At 50.8% G+C, this 19,949-nt stretch overlaps 1 protein-coding gene across 1 annotated transcript in view; it reads left to right on the forward strand.

Moving 5' to 3' along the window:
- The window catches only part of VPS26C (VPS26 endosomal protein sorting factor C), a 45,397-nt gene that overhangs the window by 24,129 nt on the left and 1,319 nt on the right, over window positions 1-19,949 (forward strand). Inside the window, exons 2-7 of the mRNA XM_042955099.1 lie at window positions 416-559; window positions 1,750-1,899; window positions 9,229-9,309; window positions 12,711-12,785; window positions 17,322-17,472; window positions 17,713-17,865. Of these exons, the coding sequence (XP_042811033.1) occupies window positions 416-559; window positions 1,750-1,899; window positions 9,229-9,309; window positions 12,711-12,785; window positions 17,322-17,472; window positions 17,713-17,865 (754 nt within the window). The remainder of the gene's footprint in view (window positions 1-415; window positions 560-1,749; window positions 1,900-9,228; window positions 9,310-12,710; window positions 12,786-17,321; window positions 17,473-17,712; window positions 17,866-19,949) is intronic.

Below are 19,949 nucleotides of genomic sequence, written 5' to 3' on the forward strand. Positions count from 1 at the left end.
GATCGTATTCTTTCTGAAGAAGTCATTATACGTGCTCATGTGTAACATGATTGTGAATCTGCCATTTGCCTCAGGCCCTTGTCTTTGCCCTTTTGAAATCAGACATTTGTTGGGATTCCCCCAGCCGGGAGGGCGGATGTGTCTGGAAGGGGGTGATCGCATGAGATCCCTCGCCCGCTCCCCGCCTCGTGCTCCCCGGCAGTGTCACCCAGCTAATTGTCCATGTAATTGTCCATGGCCGTCCGGCGCCCCCACCCGAGGCTGTGCCTTCTCCATCCCAGCATCCAGGCCTCTGGTCTGTAATAAGTGCTCAGTGAATGTCTGCATCTTTGAACAGATCCTTAAGGAGACCTATTTTGGCTAATAAGGTGAATGCAAAGGAACGTTAATTTGGTGGCTGTCTGTGCTTTCCTAGGAAGTCCTCTCGGGCGTGGTGGTCATATCTGGCAAGGATTCAATCCAGCACCAGGGAGTGTCTCTGACAGTGGAAGGAAGTGTGAACCTCCAGCTCAGCGCCAAGAGCGTGGGTGTGTTCGAAGCTTTCTATAATTCCGTTAAGGTAAGAATGCTCAGGTTGCACATCTTTTTTTAGTTCATTATCCCCATAATTGTGGGTTTTTTTGCTTGCTTTTTGGCTTTATTGTTGTTACCTGTCGTCGTTTTGTAAGGTATAGTGATAGTCATACTTTTAATACTTACTAATCAAACTGAAAAAAATACTCCGATATTTTGATTCTGAATCTCTCCTGCGATTGAAAGTCTGTTTTTATTCCTAGAAGATAGGACGAGGAAAACTATAAGTGGTCTAAATTCAGCCTTTAAAGAGACCAGAGCCCTTCCGAGACGTTGTGCCTTTGGCTTCTGGCACTCACCTTCCCAAAACAAAACCGTTACTTGATATTCAGATAAGACGCAGGTAGGGCAGTGGCCATTCTTTCCTTTTTGTCATTTTGGGTAGAGGTCTGTGTTCCGGAATATCAACTCTTTTTCCGTACTTATAGTGTCCGTTTCCTGAAGGACATGTTAACTCTCAGTGTTGAGAGGGAAGGAGGTGAGAGGAGAGAAGGGCTCTTGCTGCCCGCGTTCCGATTCCGGCCTTCCCGCCCTCTTCCGCAGTCTCCCTGCTTTCCTCCAGCAGCCCTTGGAGACTCACTTCAGAAGCCGGAGATCTTCTGAGTGATGCTAACCCAGGGCTTGGAACACATTAACTACGGCGTGATGGCTGCCTTCGGGCAGGTTCCCAGTGTGATGCAGAGGCACGCAGGGCTGAGGCCGGGCGGGCCCGCTCCCTCCGCACACGGCGGGCGGGCGGTGGGCAGGCTCCCGGGAGGCTGGTGTCCGAGGCGGGTGCCGGCTGGTGAGAAGCCCCGGTTCGGGTGGCGGCCCTCCTGGCCGCTCATCCTGACTGTGCTGCACCTGCTTCTTCATTCCGAAGGTCAGAGTGCGAGGCAGGAGGGTTGTTAGGATAGTTGACTGAGCTTTTTGGGGAGAGGAGAGGAAATACCGCTTCAGATGTGCCCCAAACATCGAAGCATCCGGTACCGTGAAGGAACCATTATTGTGCCAGAGACTTGAGCCGACTGTGTGCTCACCTGCAGATACAGAGCTGTGCGGCCCAGGACACCGGGAGGGGGGGCACCCAAGGGCTCGTGGCTCGCGGCTCTCAGGGGATCGTTAACGGACACAGCGATTTGGAAGTACATCCGGAAGTGCGTGCTGATAGACGGAGTTGCTTTTTTGTCTTTACAGCCTATCCAGATTATCAATAGCACCATCGAAATGGTGAAGCCAGGAAAATTTCCCAGCGGCAAAACAGAAATTCCTTTTGAATTTCCCCTGCACGTGAAGGGCAACAAAGTCCTGTATGAGACTTACCACGGCGTGTTTGTCAACATTCAGGTGAGCGCTTCCTAACGCTGCGGGGCCACCTTCACAGCTGTTCCTGTGCCAAATGGCTCCGTGTCTCTTTCACTGAAAGTTAACAGACCCAAGAAGTTGATGTGGTTGTTGCCGAGACCTCCTGTGTGTATTCTATTTTGATTTCTCATTTTGCTTTGCAGAACACGGTTTGTGTGCGGCTGTTAGTTTTGATAGAAGTCCCAGAGGACCCGTGCTACACGGCTTCTTTGAAAAAACTCCGTCGTTTCTTTTGGCCCCCACTCAGGCCGCATGGACGCCGCGTGAGGGGTGCTTTTATTGTTTGGTGATAGATATGCCCTCACGTCTCTCTGGCACCCGCACTAATTGTCTATTTTCTACGTATAAATATCTCTTTGTTAGACATCCAAAGGCTACTACTCTGACATAGGCTTGTATTCTTTATTGAACAAACCTTGTAAATGAGGGGAAGTGAATTATGACTTCCTGTCTACCTCCGCTAGCCCAGGATGCCTTTCACAGCCACTATTGTGTCAGGCACAGTTTGGAGTCATGACTCAGAGCGAGCGAGCGAGCGAGAGAGCCTTTCCTTTATTCAGTGGAAAGAAAGGTACTTTTGTGACGCCAGCTCTGCAGGGTTCCCCTTGCGGGATGAGACAAAACCATCTTGTCTTACGTACGTGCAAGAGGGCAGCAAGTTGGGAAGTTTTTTGATTTATTGAGTTTTAGCCGATAATTTGGTCTTGGTAAGTCCCCATTCCCCTGCCTCGAGTGTAACACTTTAAAAATGCAACACTTTAAAAATGCGGTTCCTCAAAACACTCCTGAGAGTTTTAACTAAAGGTCTGTCTACGCGTGAGTTCCATGAAGTGCTTAAAAGATGGGCAGACAAGAACCACGTGCCGCCTGGCGTACTGTGCTGCACTGAGTATCTTTCTACAAAGAAAAACTGTATCTAGTCCTTTGTTATTGGTGCACCTGTTTCAGGCAGTCTGTATACTGAAGGCTTTGGACAGGCCCGTAGGAAGTACTTGTAACAGTGGGGAAGCGTCTAGATTGGAAGGAACCTGCCTGCATAGACGTGAGTCCTCTGGCCAGCTTTCTAGGCTGGGAGCACTTTCACCGTATAAGAGCATAAATGCAAAATGCCTTTTTAGCAAGACTGAGACTATCTCAAACGTTTATTTGGAAATCATATTTATTCTCTTTCCAGAATCAGCATCACCGCACTTTCCTGACACGGTAGCTCTTTAATCCTGTTTATTTAATAACATAAGCATATGTTCACTACAAACCGAATAGAATAGTGTTCAAGTTTCAGTGGCATACTTCTTGTTACTTCCTCCTATATTCTTTGTTTTTGTTAAAAGATTAATTGTTTGAAATCAAATTGGAAGGCCGCCCGGCTGGCTTAGTTGGTGGAACATGTGACTCTTGATCTCGGGGTTGTGGATTCAAGCCCTACGTTGGGTGAAGAGATTACTTAAAAAAATAAAATCTTTCAGGGTGCCTGGGTGGCTCAGTGGGTTAAGCATCCATCTTCGGCTCAGGTCATGGTCTCACGGTTCGTGGGTTTGAGCCCCAGTGTCGAGCTCTGTGCTGACAGCTCAGAGCCCGGAGGCTGCTTCGGATCCTGTGTCTCCTTCTCTCTCTGCCCCTCCCCTGCTTGTGCTCTGTCTCTCAGAAATAACTAGAATATTAAAAAAATAATAATAATAAAACCTTAAAAAATCATATTGGAAATTTCATTCTTTTCCAGATGTTGCCAGGAAGGGCATGTGGATCTACAGTTGACCCTTGAACGGCATGGGTTTGAACCGTGCGGGTCCGCTTACTTGTGGATATTTTTGTCAGTACATACAGTCCAGTGCTATAAATGTGTTTTCTCTTCCTTGATTTTCCTAGTAACATTTTCTTTTCTCTAGCTTACTTTATTGTAAGAATATAGTATATGATACATATAACCTAACAAAATATGTGTTAAACCACCGTTAATGTTATCACTCAGGCTTTTGGTCAACAGTAGGCTCTCAGTAGTGATGATTTTGGGAAGTCACAAGTTACACCTGGGTTTTTGGGACTGGTGCCCCTAACTCCCCATTGTTCGTAAGAGTCAACTGTACATAAAAACTTGTGTACTTATGTCCTGCATAGCTGTATGTAAGTTGGAAATTCTTTAAAATGCCGTTAGAGGGCTAACATGTGGTGAATTCTTTTAGTGAGGTGTATACTCTCCTGACCCAACCTTTATTTTGGCCCTAAGATCTTACCCCTTGAGGGTTAACTTCAGAATGCTATAACCTGGAATTCTCTACCTCCCCAAATATCTCACAGATTTCTAAAGATGAGGGGATTTCTTCTTATCCTAACCTTAGATTCATAAAAGCTTATCACCTAGATTCAACATTCATTAGAATTTTGCCACCTTTGTTTCATCTGTATTTATCCTTCCTGAATCATTTCAAAGTTAGTTACAGAATCTCGACACTTCATCTAGAGGCACTTCAATGTCCATCTCTGGAAAATAGGGACATTCTCCTGCAGAATCACAGTTGACATTTTCACACCTATCAAAATTAACAGGGATTCTCAAATACCATCTCATTCCCAATTCATATTCAAATTTGTCATTGCTTCTTTTGAGAAAATACACTTTAAAAAAAAAGATTTTATTTAATTCATTAAAAAACATTTTTGTAATGTTTTTTTTTGAGAGAGAGAGAGAGAGAGAGAGAGACAGAACATAAGCGGGGGAGGGGCAGAGAGAGAGGGAGACCCAGAATCCGAAGCAGGCTCCTGGCTCTGAGCTGTCAGCACAGAGCCTGATGCAGGGCTTGAACTCGTGAACTGCGAGATCATGACCTGGGCCAAAGTCGGACGGACGCTCAACCTACTGAGCCACCTAGGCGCCCCAATTTAATTTATTTTTTAAAAATGTTTATTTATTTTTGAGAGAGAGAGAGCATGAGAGAGTGCGTGGGGAAGGGACAGAGAGAAAGAAAGAATCCCAAGCAGTGCAGAGCCCACAGTGGGGCTCAAACTCAAAACCCTGAGACCAAGAATATCACACGCTCCACCGTCTGAGCCAGCCAGGTACCCCTTGAAAATATACTTCTCGAGCAAAACTAGGATTATGGGTTTTTTAAATCTGCTTTTCATTGATTGGTTGATTCAGTCATTCGGTTTCTAGATGGGTCTTTTGCCAGCCTTCTTGTTTTATTAGCAGAGCAAGTGCCTCCCAGAGTCCACGGTGACCACTTGTGGTCACAGGGCTGGCCTTTGCACCACCGCTTACCACGCTTACTCTGCAGATTCGTGGGCGGTTTACTTTGGATAGAAGGTGGTGTTAAACTAGATAGAAAGTGTTATTAAACCTAGTAACATCCTCTTTCTCAAATGACGTGGGCACAAAGACATTTTACACTTACAATTTGAATTGTGTTGTAGTAACATATTGTAAAAACGGTAAAAACCATAAGACAGAATAAAGGGTTTAAGATGCAGCCAGTATTAAATTCCCAGCTTGCAGGGTCTGGGTTTCCTTGTGACTCCTTAGACGGAGGCTCAGCGGTGTTTGCCCGTCTTCTTCTCAGGCCTGTTCTCACCTTCATGATTAGATCATGCATACGAGAATCCGCCCGCTTTCCCTAGTTGTCCTTGGTGCGCCTTTTCTTTTAAAAGTTATATAAATCGTAGGCAAGTTTTATCATGTTTGTTCCACGCATGTGGCCATACTAACAACGTTTTGTCCTATAATAACACAGCATAGAGCAGTACTAACGTGTCTGAAATCGCAATTCAAGATTAGTTTATCCAGATGCTAGTCATTCTTTGTCATAGTTCAGAATATCCTTTCTGGGAGTCTGCTTCAAATCTATCGGCAGTCTTCTTTCTTCTTCCTGTTGGCTCTGTGTTTACTGACGGTCATAGAAGATCCAATCTCGCACCTCCTTCTGGAGCCCTGCTCAGTCTGACCGTCCCGACCCCCTCTGACCTGCGGAAACTCCTACCACCTGGACCATTTCTTCACGATCGGGCAAGAGCGCGATAAAGCAAAAAGATCGAGGGCTTTGCGGCAGACAGATCTGGGCTTGAGTTACGTGTTGTGTAAAGATTCCGAGCATGGGTTTTGGCAGCCAGCAGGTGTAAATTCATATCCCACCTCTGTGACCCCGAACAGCCTTCATGACCTCCTCCTAGGGGATTAATGAGGTCTTGGCATGAAGTGCTTAGTTAGCTCGGTGCCTGGCACATGGAATGGTCCAAGTCCGTATTTGTTGAATGATTGAATATAAATGAGGTATTGGTAGCTGTCCTTGCATTATCCTAACACTTCTATTGGAGTTGTTAGAATTAACTGAGATGGTGCATGTAAAAGAATTGACATAATTCCTGGAACAAAAATCAGCATGTTCCTCTTCTCCGCCTTTCTCCCCACCCTCGCTTGTTAGCATCTGCCCCATGTTACGAATTACTGCCTTCATACTTCAAAACATTCCGTGGCCAGAAGTTGATGCCACTTGTTCTCCTTTGCGAGTGATGGAAATCCCGTTCAAGCTGACTTCGCCTAAAAAAGGTATCCGATCACAGAGCTGGAAGTGCGGGAGGCCAGCTGTGTCCCCGGCTCCGTTGTCTTCTGTGCAGGCCTCATTCTCAGCTGGGTTCTTCGCTGGCCACAGCAGAGCTGGCTGCTAGCGTGTGGCTGGCGTATGATGTACTGGATTGGCACCCCAGCAGAAAGAGTTGTTTCCGACAGTCCCCGTAGCAGGCCTGGCTTACCGGTCACTTCCAGGAGGCTGACGGGAGGTCAGCTCTGCCAAAGCCCTGAGGCTAAAAATGAGGAAGGGGAAGTTCCCACTGGGAAGAGAATGCAAGAGACCAGGCCGGTCCGATCAAAATGTCGCCCATGCTGGACAGCGTGTGGGCTGTGTAGGAGAAAGACAAAACACGCGTGTGCATACACACAGACTGCACGCATACACACACGTTGTGTGCACACACACGTATACAGATCTAGCAGTACCAGGCCTCACTGAGCTTGTCTGGCTGGGGAGACCAGATTGAAATCTCAAAAGAGAATATGTGTGTGTGTGTGTGTGTGTGTGTACACACGTATATATACATCCCTTGTCTACAAAGATCTTTATATATAGATATAGATATAGATCTTTGTAGATCTTTATATATATAAAGATCTTTGTAGACAAGGGATGTTTCTTTAGAAAAATGTTTTAGGGGCACCTGGGTGGCTCAGTCGGTTAAGCGTCCAACTCTTGGTCTCTGCTCGGGTCATGATCTTACAGTTCTTGAGTTTGAGCCCTGTGTCAGGCTCTGCACTGACAGTGTGGAGCCTGCTTGGGATTCTCTCCCTCTCTCTGCCCTTCCCCTGCTCATGTTCTCTCTCTCCCGAAATAAACAAACAAATTTTTAAAAATGTTTTAATATCCCAGTAACACCTTAAATATATAGCAACTTCTTGTATAATGTGGACAGGTCGTTCATAATAATGTAGCTTCTTGATTCAACCATGCATGTAGTCCCAGTTATATAAAATATTTTGAACATAATTCTAAAGTTTTTCCTGGATGATTAAAACAGTAGCTGACTTTCTTCAATGTGGGTTATGTGATTTTTTTTTTTTAGATTAGCATGAAGACAGTGATCATGCTATAGATTTTTGTTACCACCAGTGTGTCAACCCACAGACAAGAACCATGTGAAGAAACAGTCCCAGGTCAGAGCTCTTAGCTCAGGGACCGGCCCCGCAGAGGGGCCCGCTCCCCCTTGGGTAGAACCGGGCCTGTCTTGCAGGAGGTACACGAACAGTGGCTGGTTCAGAAAAACAGCACAGGCACAGCAGAGAAACTGAACACGGGTTAAAAGCCAGCGTGATGCCACCTGCCTTACCCGTCCCCGTCACCTTGCACTCAGGGTATGTCTGTGTATTGGCACATGGGGAACGGCTGAGAGGGAGAATAGTTAAGATCGGCCATGCATCGACCCCTGTGGAAGCTGGCTCCTGGATACGTGGGGCGTCTTTATCTCTTCCCTTTACTTTTGCATATGGTCGACTTTTCCAAAATAAACATTTTAAAAGATTTCCCCTTCTTTATTACTTCTTAAGGTTAAAATATGGAGAGCTAGGGGTGCCAGGGTGGCTCAGTCGGTTAAGCGTCTGGCTTCGGCTCAGGTCATGATCTCACGGTTTGTGGGTTCGAGCCCCACGTCGGGCTCTGCTGGCGGCTCGGAGCCTGGGGCCCGCTTCGGATTCTGTGTCTCCCCCTCTCTCTGTCTCTCTCTGCTCCTTCCCCACTCACACTCTGTCTCTCTGTCTCTCTCAAAAATAAATAGACCTGGGGCGCCTGGGTGGCTCAGTCGGTTGAGCGTCCGACTTCAGCCCAGGTCATGATCTCGCGGTCTGTGGGTTTGAGCCCCGCGTCGGGCTCTGTGCGAACAGCTCAGAGCCTGGAACCTGCTTCGGATTCTGTGTCTCCCTCTCTCTCTGACCCTCCCCTGTTCATGCTCTGTCTCTCTCTGTCTCAAAAATAAATAAACATTAAAATAAATAAATAAATAATAAAAATAAATAGACCTTAAAACAGTTAATTGAAAAGTGGAGAGCTAGTTTTGAGGTGCCCTGGAGTCTTAGACCTTGAGCACTGTCACCGCAGAGTCCTCTCTTCGCTAAAGCCGGAACTCCTGGGTGCAGGGTCCGACTCCGATCTTGGTCCGTCACCCGGCGCCGTGCTGTGCACACGGTGCCACGGGCAGCTCGCTTCTCAGGGGCGGTTCGTGAGATGCCAGACGCTGTCCTGGGGCTTCTTGTCCTTCCTGTGTGTTTTCTAATCCTCGGGACAAAATAGCTGCCATTTTACTAAGAGCTGCTACGTGCCAGACCCTGTACTAAGTGCGTGTCACACATTATCTCATTCGGCCCTTGCTGCAGGCAGGTACTAATATCCCTTTTAAAGAGATCCCTCCTCTTTAAAGCTCAGACGGGTTGTCTTATTTGTCAGGGTTCACACGCTAAGACAGACAGCTGGATTTAAGGCGGTGCACATTCTTTCCGCTCTCTGCCTCTTATAGGTGAGACTCTGTGCCTTTGCACCAGCGGGTCAACTACGGGACGTCCGCGGCATCACCCGAAAGTGTGTTTTTGCTTTTGGTCTTTTTATAGAAATGCCTTTACTTTGAGCACTGGCTCCCCCAGTTATGTATATTAAGTTCATTGAACACAGTAGTTGGACCACGTTTCCCTGAAAGTTGGCTTTCTTGGGTCTTTGGATAAAGTTCCAAGGTGGAAGCAGACCACACTAAAACGGCATTTTCTTGTCCGATTTCGCCCTCCAGTACACCCTGCGCTGTGACATGAGGCGGTCTCTGTTGGCCAAGGACGTGACGAAGACCTGCGAATTCATCGTTCACTCCGCTGTAAGCTGTGTTTGGGGCTCTGCGCATCATGATGGGACTCTTCCGCAGGGTCTGGTCTTTTCCCCCGTTTGTAGGCCAAGAAGTTAGCCTGGTGCTGTGTCATGGCTGCTGGGGAAGAGACTCCTGGGTTGGAGACAGGGACGCTAGTGTCTTCTGGCAGGATCAGAACCCTCCAGGGGGCCGTGCCTCCGCTGAGAAACAGCGGGCAGGGGCGCCACCTCTGTCATAGGAAGCAGCAGGCCTGTTTCCGAGGGACGCATCTCTTCCTTTCTCAAGGTCATGACGGCCACACAACCCAGAGCAGTGGCCCGCCTCAGACGAGGGATGGTCAGGACCTTACCTTGTTGGCACGCCCAGCGAGAGCACACAGGGACCTTCGGGGTCAGGGTGGGTCGCGTCTCCCAACACTTCCTTTTTTTTTTTTTTTAATACATTTTTTTAAATGTTTTATTCATTTTTGAGAGACATAGACCATGAGTGGGGGAGGGGCACAGAGAGAGGGAGACACAGAACAAGAAGCAGGCTCCAGGCTCCGAGCTGTCAGCTCAGAGCCCAACGCGGGGCTCGAACCCACAAACCGTGAGATCACAACCTGAGCCAATGGCAGACATTTAACTGACTGAGCCACCCAGGCACCCCTCTCCCAGCACCTTCTGTTATTATTTTGCAGTGACAACATATTCTTTATTTTATTTATTTATTTATTTATTCATTTTTTAAAAATTTTTTACAACATATTCTTTAAAATTTCCTTTCACGTGCCGACTGAGGGAACTGGATCCCTCTCCCCTGTGACTGTTGGCGATTCCGGGTGAATTCAAGGTAGAGTCCGCAGCCCATCTGTGCTGTTCCTTGGTCGTCGTGCAGAGCCTCACGGTGACTGGCCACGTCCGCCCTAGGTGTGACACGTGTGGCGGATGTCCACAGCATTGGATTCCCTTGTCTCCCGGGCCTCTCTGCAGGCCGTGTCGTCCTTCCCTTCCCTGGGCTGTGTGCTCACACATCCGGGTCAGGGCCGGCTCCTGCTTTCTCTAGGCCAGCGCTAGCCTAGCTCCCCCTTGAATGGCCGCCTAGGCTCAGATCGCAGCGCATCTGCCTTTCGTTTGATCCTGAGCAGTTTGGAGACGGAGGTGGCCAAACTGGGGTTCCTGGAGGCGCCCAGGTGAACGGGGTCTGGACGTGTCGGCGCACGTCCTGGGCTGACCCGGGAGCACCGCTTCTGAGGGCCTCACCGGGCCGGGTAAGACCCGTGCGTGTGCTCCGTGAGCGAACGGGTTCTGCGGGGCTGCGGGCCGTGTCAAGATGGCACCAAACTGGACAGACGCAGAAGCCACTAGCTTTCCCTGACTCGCTTCCCTTCGTAGGTAATTGCGCAAGGCGCCGCGTCCCGGGGACCCCACACGTCTCCCACCGTCCCTGCCACGTGCCTTAGTAAATGGGGGCTTCTACAGAGCTCCACGGGGAGGCACGTTGCTTTTGTGGAAAATTTGCAATTGTATTTCTTTTGTACTGTTATGAAATGTCCATGGATGTCTTTTAGTCATGGTTACATAAAAATGTAAGACTTAAATCTCTTGTGCAGAAGATGGGCAAAATCACCGATGTCCTTTATTTCCATCATTTTTGTGATTTTTTTTTTTTAGGACGTCTAACATTTGTCATTAACCCCTTATTAAGTGTTTAATAACCACTGTTTAAGTGTCTTTTAGTGATAATGTATTATACAAAATATTAAAAATATTTATCTTTTTTTGGAAGTCATGTGATTTAGGTATTTTCCTTTTTTGTATCAAAGGTCTTCACATGGAAGCAAAAAAAAATATTTTTTCTTTAATGTGGATTATTCCGTAAAAGAGACATACACCCTTTTATGTCTTTAACAAAAAGAACCTCCAGCTTTGTGAAGGAGAGTAAACCCAAATTCAGCCCCCTGCCCAGAGCCACACTCCAGGCCAGGTCTTCCCTGACCCCTGACCCCCAGCCTGCTTGTGACTGCAGGGCCCTGTCCGAGGTCAGCTCAGGGCAGGCACCAGGGTCAGGGCCGTGTGGGGCTTCCTCCATGCTCCTGGCAGCTTACCAACACCCAGCCTTCAAGGACCGTGTTTTTGGGGGCGCCTTGTGGCTCAGTCAGTTAAGCGTCCGACTTTGGCTCAGGTCATGATCTCACCGCTCGTGGGTTCGAGCCCCATGTCGGGCTCTGTGCCGACAGCTCGGAGCCTGGAGCCTGCTTCGGATTCTGTGTCTGCCTCTCTCTCTGCCCCTCCCCTGCTCACACTCTACCTCTCTGTCTCTCTCAAAAATAAACAAACATTAAAAAACTAATAATAAAAAAAGAACCCTGTTCTTGGGGTGCCTGGCTTGCACAGTTGCTGGAACATGCAGCTCTTGATCTCAGGGTTGTGAGTTCGAGCCCCATGTTGGGGCTTAAAATCTTAAAAATAAAATCTTAAAAAAAAACTACAAAAATAATCCTGTTCTTTTTTACGAACGATTTCATGAGAAGGCTAAAACCATGCTGTGATCTCTAGTCGACAAGTTAAATACTCCTTTAAATGCCGTGAGGAAGAATATGTCCACTAAAGACTATGTTCATGAACCTATTAATAAGAATATCGCGTAGAATACGCCTTTGGTAAATGAGTAAACTTGGCAGTTTGGCTCCTGGCATCTGGGTGTCAGTGGCCTCGGGATCCCAGCGCCGGAGCGGAATCCGCCAGGCAGGCCCTCATGAAGCTCGGCGGTGCCGATGGGTTCCGCAGCTGTGCAACGTGGAGGTGACCGTGCTTGGCTGACGATGGCAACATTTGTGATTATTTAATGGGAGTGATCCTCCCGGTGGACACGTGGACGGCTGGGTGGCTCACAGTGCCGGCCTTGGAGCCAGACCACCCGGGTTTGACTCTCGGTTCTGCCACTTGAGACCGTCCGAGTTCTCTGTGCCTCACTGTCCTCGTCTGTGAAGTGGGGCCGGTGACCGCAGCAGCACCCCGTAGGCTCGTCGCGCTCGGTCAGGAGCGCATCAGAGGTACTTGGCGCCGGCTCTTATTCTAAAGCTTTAACGTGAATACCTTCCAATACTACTACCCTTGGTTCTTAGGTCTGATTTTTAATTCCCGGACCTGAAAGGGACCTGATAGGTTAAGAAAGTGGTCCCTCATTTTACAGATGAGGAAACTGAGTCACAGGGGATGAAGAAATGTGACAAAGAGCACAACACTGTCTTTCGGCAGAGCTGTGTTCGTAGAACCCAGGTGAGCTGCCTCGCACTGCCAGCTCCCCGCCCCCCCCCGTCCCCCGATCCATTCTGCTGCCTTTCGTCTGTTTAAAAACGGAAAGGGAAGTTGGACCCGTGGAACCCTGGGCCTTCAAGCCGCTGATGTTGGTTTTACCTCCTGTTTTAGCCTCAGAAGGGGAAGCTGACCCCGAGCCCTGTGGACTTCACTATCACTCCCGAAACCTTGCAGAACGTCCGAGAGGTACGTGCATTTCCCACTTGAAAGCCAGAGATGTTTTCTTGGTGACCGGACCCCGCGGACAGACCGTTGACCAAGTGTTCCTTCTTTGGGTATGAGGTCATCAGCAAAGAGTAACGTTCTGATTATCTCTGTACCCAAAGTAGCCTGGATTTTTGGTTTGATTTCTTTTTTTTTTTTTTTAATGTTTATTGGTATTAGAGTGTGTGTGTGTGTGTGTGTGTGTGTGTGCATGCGCGCGTGAATGTGAGTGGGGGGAGGGGCAGAGAAAGACAGAATCCAAAGCAGGCTCCAGGTTCCAAGCTGTCAGCACAGAGCCCGACTAGGGGCTCGAACTCACAGACTGTGAGATCATGACCTGAGCTGAAGTCGGCCACTTAACTGACTGAGCCACTCAGGCGCCCCTGGTTTGATTTCTTTTTAAACTCGGTAACTACTTGGAAGAAGAATGCTTTTCAGAGGCTGCTCCGGGAGCCTGTATGCCCACCATGGTCCCCCCCCCCCTCCGGTTTTATTGTGCTGCAGTCAGAGCCCCTTTTGCCTGAGTCCCGACCACCCCCGCACCCCTCACTTCTTAGCTGGCCACCTGCTCTCTTGTCCGAGGGCCTGGCTCTTCTTCCCTGCCGTTATCCCGCATTCTGCTGTCCGGACCCTGTCATCTGGGTTAAAGGCAAGTCTGGGAGGCCTGGGGCACAGGAGCGGTTATTGGCCTCCCTGGGGAGGCAGGGGTGCGTCCTCAGGTGCCTCTCAGAAAGTCCCTTTACCATCTGGAGGGGACAGGACCCCCATGGCCCGGTCGGCTTGTACTCTCACAGGGATTTGAACATGACTGGACACGTGCAGGGAGTGCAGGTGGGAGTGATGGGCTGAGGCTGCGGCCGCGGCCCGGATCTCACTGCCCTGGTCCCTCCCCGGCCTCGGCTGTTCAGCCCGAGAACTACCCGGTGGTGTCCCAGTTGGCACTCATGCTCTTAACTGGTTTGTGTTTCTTAGGAATCTAAACAATACAGAACCAGGTGACAGAACGGGAGAGGGGAGGGGGGCTGAGTAGATCCAAGAGCGTCTTGTAAAGAGTACGCAGCCAGATCCTTTGAACGAGTTTGTTTTGTTCCTTCCATCATGTCCTGCACCCTCTGGTGTACCTTAATGTTTCTCTCTTTGCCCGGCCTTGGTCTAATTGGTTAAGGTCGTGAGGGTTTTTTTTCTGTTAGCGTACTGTTACCTGCTCCTTTTCTCTCTAACATCCTGTTTCTGTTTTCCTAACAGTGATCCCCAAATGTTCAAACATGCAGAGACAATCATGCGTTTCAGTAACAACACGGAGAACAAGAACCTTCTGCCGGAAGGTTTATAACATTTTCGCATTTTCCTCCTACCACGCCCTTGTTTGTTGAAATGGTCTGAAATCTAAGGTCCGCTTTGTCTGTTTCATTTTTCTCAGTGTTAATTAAGCCTCTGTTGGCTTAGAAGCCATTTCTTACAGTTGCCTGAATTATCACAGTCAGGATTTAACTGTCACTGCTTTACTGGAGGTGTCACCGTGGTCATTGCTGCCTGTTGCTTCCTCTCCCATTCTCGTGTGTCTTCAGTTTATTTTCTGTGTTGCTGGAGTACATCCTAGAGTCATTCTTTGAGAAAGGGCAAGGAGTGAACTTACATCCTTGAGTGTCTAACAGACACCAGACACTGGAACCCTAGTTTGTTCAGGTCGAAGACTCTGGCTCTAATTTCATTTGCCCTTAGAACTTGGGAAGTAGCTGCCTGGTGTTCTGGTGCCTCGTGATTCTGATGATGACCTGATCCCCAAATTTGTGCGAGCTCATCTGTGTCTCCTCCCTCTTCCTTACCCAGCCCTGAAAACTTCCAGTATCTCCCCATCCTTAGCATTGTGGAACGTCTAAGCCCTTGCCCAGATTTTGATGTTTCCTTCAGCTGTCTTTCCTTCAGCTCTGTGACCATCTCTCAGTGTCTCTTAGATGCATCCCAGCAGAGTCCTCGGCTCGGTCTTCCAGCTCACTTATTTGCTCTTTGGTTGGTATGGAGCCCAGCTATTGAAACGTTTGCTTCGGGCGCCTGAGTGGCCCAGTCGGTTGAGCGTCCTACTTCGGCTCAGGTCATGATCTCACGGTCTGTGAGTTCAAGCCCCGTATCGGGCTCTCTGCTGACAGCTCGGAGCCTGGAGCCTGCTTCGGATTCTGTGTCTCCCTCTCTCTGGCCCTCCCCTGTTCATGCTCTGTCGCTCTCTGTCTCAAAAATAAATAAACGTTAAAAATAATAATAATAATAATGATAATGATAATAATAAAAGAAACGTTTGCTTCAACAGCGGTGTGATTCATCTCCAAGCAGTTCCTCTCGCAAGATAGCGCCTCTTCCTGCAGACACACGGCCCTTCATCTCTCTTCCTGGTGATCCTGTTGGCTGGCGTCGGCCTCTTTTTCTTGCTTTTATTTTCCTCAAGTGTCTATCGGTTTTTGGGTGTCAGCTTATGTTTATATAAACGAGGATCAAACGTGTGTGGCCTTGTTAACCAGACTCTCTGTCCTCGGCCCAAATGATAATCTGTCCTTGTGGTTACACACGCACACTCTACCTGAGGAGCTCTGCTGCAGGGGAGGGCATTCGGCCCTGTGGGCTCTCTTTGAAGGTGTGCAGGTGGCTTGTCTTCTGGGGTCAGAGCCTTGTCGTTCTGCATTGTGGCCGTAAATGGGGACGCTCGCCCAGCCAGCTCTGGGAGCGTCCTGGGTGGGAAGTCCCTCTCGAGGGGGACACGCTGACCCCAGAGGCCGCCCATGGCCAGTTCCGCCATCCCTGTGACTGCCCCGCCCCGACTGCCCCTTCCCCGGGTGGGCCCCACCTCTGACCTCAGGGCTGCCCAGGGCCCGCTGGGAGCACGCGTGTGCAGAGCTCTGCCTTCTAACCGCAGGACGTGGTTCCCTGAGCTGGGAGCTTCACTGTCCGCGCACTTTTATTCACAGAAACACTTCACCGGGCTAGTCTTTCTCTGTGTAGCTTGTTTTTTTGTTTGTTTGTTTATGCCAACGTCATGTCCCTGGGAGGAGGGGTAAAGTGAATTATTAGTCAGAATCTTTAGCTGGGCGTTGAGAGCTTTTCTTTTTTGCCAGTTGCCTAAAAGAATTTTAATGCAGACTGCTACTGCTTTTTAGTTTTCGGAACAAATAGCCTCTCTGTAGTTATTTTTAGAACTTTGTCTTGAATCAAGTCTTTTTTTAGAGCTCTCTGCCCTTGGGGCCAGCAGGTGCGGGTCCCTCCACCCCAGTTCCGGCGCTGCCCGACAGGGGAGACCAGTCACGGCCACCGCTGGCCCCTGAGGTGTGGCTGGTCTGAACTGGGATGAGCTCTGGGTGTCAGGTCCTGACTGGATTTCAAAAAGAAAGAGAATATAAATGTAATTTTTAATATTGATTATATGTGGAAGGGAGAGTTTGGACCTGTTGGTTGATTTTAGCTGTTTCCTTTTACTCCTTAAAATATAGCTACTAGGAAATTTTAAATTACATAGGTGGTTCCCATTTTGGCTGCTTTTTGTTTCTGTGAGACAGCAGTGCTCCAAACTCCACTTTAGTAACTGGGACCAGCGAGGTGAAGGCTTCTAGAACAGTTACCTCTGTTTATATCCACTTCCCACAAGAAATCATCATCCACCTGTGACCAGGTTCTTAGGTCTACAGAGGAAGCATCCAGAAGGTTTAGTCAAGCACTGATGACAATTGTTTTCTTTAAATGTCCTTGAGGGGTGCCTGGGTGGCTTAGTTGGTTGAGCGTCTGGCTCTTGATCTCAGCTCAGGTCTGGATCTCCTGGTCATGAGTTCAGGCCCCGCATTGGGCTCTGCACCGGGAGTGAAGCCTACTTAAAAAAATAGTAAAAAATAAAACCAAATGTAAAAAAATTTTTTAAATGTCCTTGAAATAAAATAAATGCCTTGGCTTTTCAAAATTGCATAATTAGGAGCATAGCATTCTTAGGGAGAGACAGCATGAGCAGGGGAGGGGCAGAGAGAGAGGGAGACAATCTGAGGCAGGCTCCAGGCTCCGAGCTGTCAGCACAGAGCCCGACATGGGGCTCAAACCCACGAACCCTGAGATCGTGGCCTACGCCGAAGTCGAACGCTTAACCGACTGAGCCACCCAGGCGCACATAATTGGGGGCATTTTTAAGTTGATTATTTTTTTAAAACCTTTTGGGTGTATGTGTGACCAGTTGCCCGTGGCCCTTACACGCTCTTGGCAACTTCCTCGGGCGTTTTTCGGTCGTGTTGCTTGGCAAGAAGGAGCTTTCCAGATCTGATCTAGGCGATCGGGACAGCTCCGAGGGAGCCGGCCATTCCGTGCGGGCCGTGTGGACGCCTGGTGTCTGCGGGCAGCTGTTGAGTAATTCAGTCTGTTAGCCGACCCGACCGTGGGTTTTACGAAAATTACCCAGCTTCGCGTTCGGTTTTTACTTGCACCGAGTGGCTGACTGTGGCGCGATCTCCCTTGGCACCTTCGTCCCTGACGTCTCGCTTCTGTTTGTCGTAGAGAGCCCTGCTCCCCAAGTTTCTCATCAGGGGCCATCTCAGCTCAACCAGCTGCGTCATCACGCAGCCGCTGACGGGCGAGCTGCTGGTCGAGAGCTCGGAGGCCGCCATCAAGAGCATAGAGCTGCAGCTGGTCCGCGTGGAGACCTGCGGTAAGGACCCGGCGGCCGGCCGGCCGAGGGGGGAGCGGGCCGAAGGGCGCGCCTCCCGCTTCCAGGACGTGTCCGTGGGAGAAGGCGCCGCGCGGAGGGAGGCGGCTCGAGTCGCGTGGGGCAGACGGCAGCGCCGGGTGAGCGGGGTGACACAGGTGCTCACGGGGTCCCCGGGGTCTCTCGCTCGGCCCGTTTGGACACCCGCTGTGTCCTGACCGCTCGGCGGCCCGCCTCCCCCAGGGTGCGCCGAAGGATATGCCCGAGACGCCACGGAGATTCAGAATATTCAGATCGCCGACGGAGATGTTTGCCGGAGCCTGTCTGTCCCCATATACATGGTCTTCCCCCGGCTGTTCACCTGCCCTACGCTGGAGACCACCAACTTCAAAGTGGGTAAGCGCGCTGGCTCCCTGCCCCGGGCCTGCCGGGGTTCTCCCGCGAAGGCGGGGCCCGCAGAAGGGCCACCGAGTGCCCGAGGCCCAGACCCACGCGGGTCTGCTTGGGGCGGGCTCGGCCCAGAGCACCCGGTCCTCCGGCCGCTCGGCAGGAGCTCCCCGAGAGGCTGCCGTGCCAGCCCTGGCCGTACACGTGAGCGGCGCCGGCCCTCCACGGGGAGGCAGCGTGGCCCTGTCGCCGTGGGGCAGGGACCGTGGGTCCGAGAAGGAAACTAGCACAGCGGGGAGCAAGCCCGCCGTGTGCGTGAGGAGGTCAGGCAGGCTCCTCTGATAGGCTGGCATTTGGGGGAGACTCGGACGTGACCATCAGTGTGATCACCGTGAAGGCTGCTGTCTTCCACCAGCTGGCGGCGTCTTGGTCATTTTCCATGACGAATATCTGTGAAGCCCCTTGAGTGCTTTTACCTGCCATGTGACATCATAACAAGCACGTCGTGGGGTCAGGACATCGTGGCAGGAGCAGAGGGTACCAGACTCCGCTGTTTGCCAAACACGTACAAGGACGGTGACGTCTGCTGAAAGACAGCGTGGGGTCAGATCTGACCCGAGCTAAGTTGCTGTGACTTTTTTTTTTAATTAAAAAAAAAATGTTTTTTTAACGTTTACTCATTAGAGAGAGAGAGAGAAAGAGACTGAGCATGAGCAGGGCAGGGGCAGAGAGAGAGGGAGACACAGAGTCCAAAGCAGGCTCCAGGTTCTGTCAGCACGGAGCCCGATGCAGGGCTCAAACTCCCCAACCGTGAGATCATGACCTGAGCCCAAGTTGGACGCCCAACAGACTGAAACCCAGGCGCCCCGCCGCTGTGACTTTTCTAACAAAACATGTGTATGATTATCGAATAGCTGGTGTGTGCCCACAGCAGAGAGGGCAGGGCGCCAGGGGCTGGAGTGCAGAGCGAGCGCCCTCCGCTGCCCGCTTCCCCCCGCAGGTGCCCCCCTGGCGACCAGCGTCAGGCCCCCAGCACGCTGCCCACGGCGCCCTAAAAGCCGTGTTTTACTTCAGTGTACTTTGATTTTAAGCCAGAAGGAGGAGCTTATCTGTTGCTTTCTCACTTGGTTTTTCTACATAAACTTCAAGAGCTCTAAACATTTTTGTTCTTCTGTGCTGTATTTTAAGCACCTAACTTTTTGCATGCTGTTTCTATCGGATTTAGAAAGTGTCCATATAACATGTCATGCGAGCCTGCGATTCTTCCATATAAATCATGCCCTCAGTGCTTCAGCCGGGACAGCAGTAATGCTCTTCAGACCTGATCGTGAATTTCGTGTGGTTTGGGGCTGACAGGCTCCCGGACACCAGTAGGGACTTGGTGGGGCTCACAGGCCGCCGGACACGGCTGGTCGGGAGCGCACGCAGCAGAGGGAGGAGGGCCCGATGGCTGGGCCCCGCAGCTCCCGTGGGCCCTGGAGTTGCCGTCCGTGGGCCCGGCTGCGGTGAGGCTCCGAGCGTCTGGCTGGGAGGTGGGAGCGAGCCGTACGTCCCAAGTGTCCAGCGGTACCTGCGTGCGCCCCCTTCAGCTTTGCTGGTGCTGACCACGCGTGACCCAGTGCTCCGTCGGGCCCGGGTCCTCCCGCGGGGACCGGCTCGGGGCCCCGGAGCCTGGGCGGAATGGCTGTTCTGCCCCGTGTTCTCTGCCGTAAGGAGAGCCAGCACCAGCTCCCTGACCTGGGCCTTGCCGGCCTGCCGGGCATCCAGCCACGCCGTGCCCCCTCCAGGGAGGACGGCAGGGGGGCGGGGGGATGGGGGAAGACGATGGCCACCAGAGTCCCAGCAGGCCGTTCGAGTGCCGTGGCGATCGTCACCATGAGGAGAGAGACGGGGGCGCTGCTGGCCGACAGCTCCTGCCAGGGCCGCCCCCTCCCCCCCCAGGAAGGCAGACAGACACCCTCGGGGACACTATCCTCAGGACTCCAGCCACGAGGGCCTTGGGTGAGGTGACCAGAGCCCCTTCCCCAGCCGAGCTGCCTTGGTGCTTGGCCCTGGCCTCTTGGCACGGAGCTCCCCGCTCACACACACCGCTT

The sequence above is a fragment of the Panthera leo genome, chromosome C2 (assembly GCF_018350215.1).
Source record: "Panthera leo isolate Ple1 chromosome C2, P.leo_Ple1_pat1.1, whole genome shotgun sequence".
In the NCBI taxonomy this organism is placed as follows: domain Eukaryota; kingdom Metazoa; phylum Chordata; class Mammalia; order Carnivora; family Felidae; genus Panthera; species Panthera leo.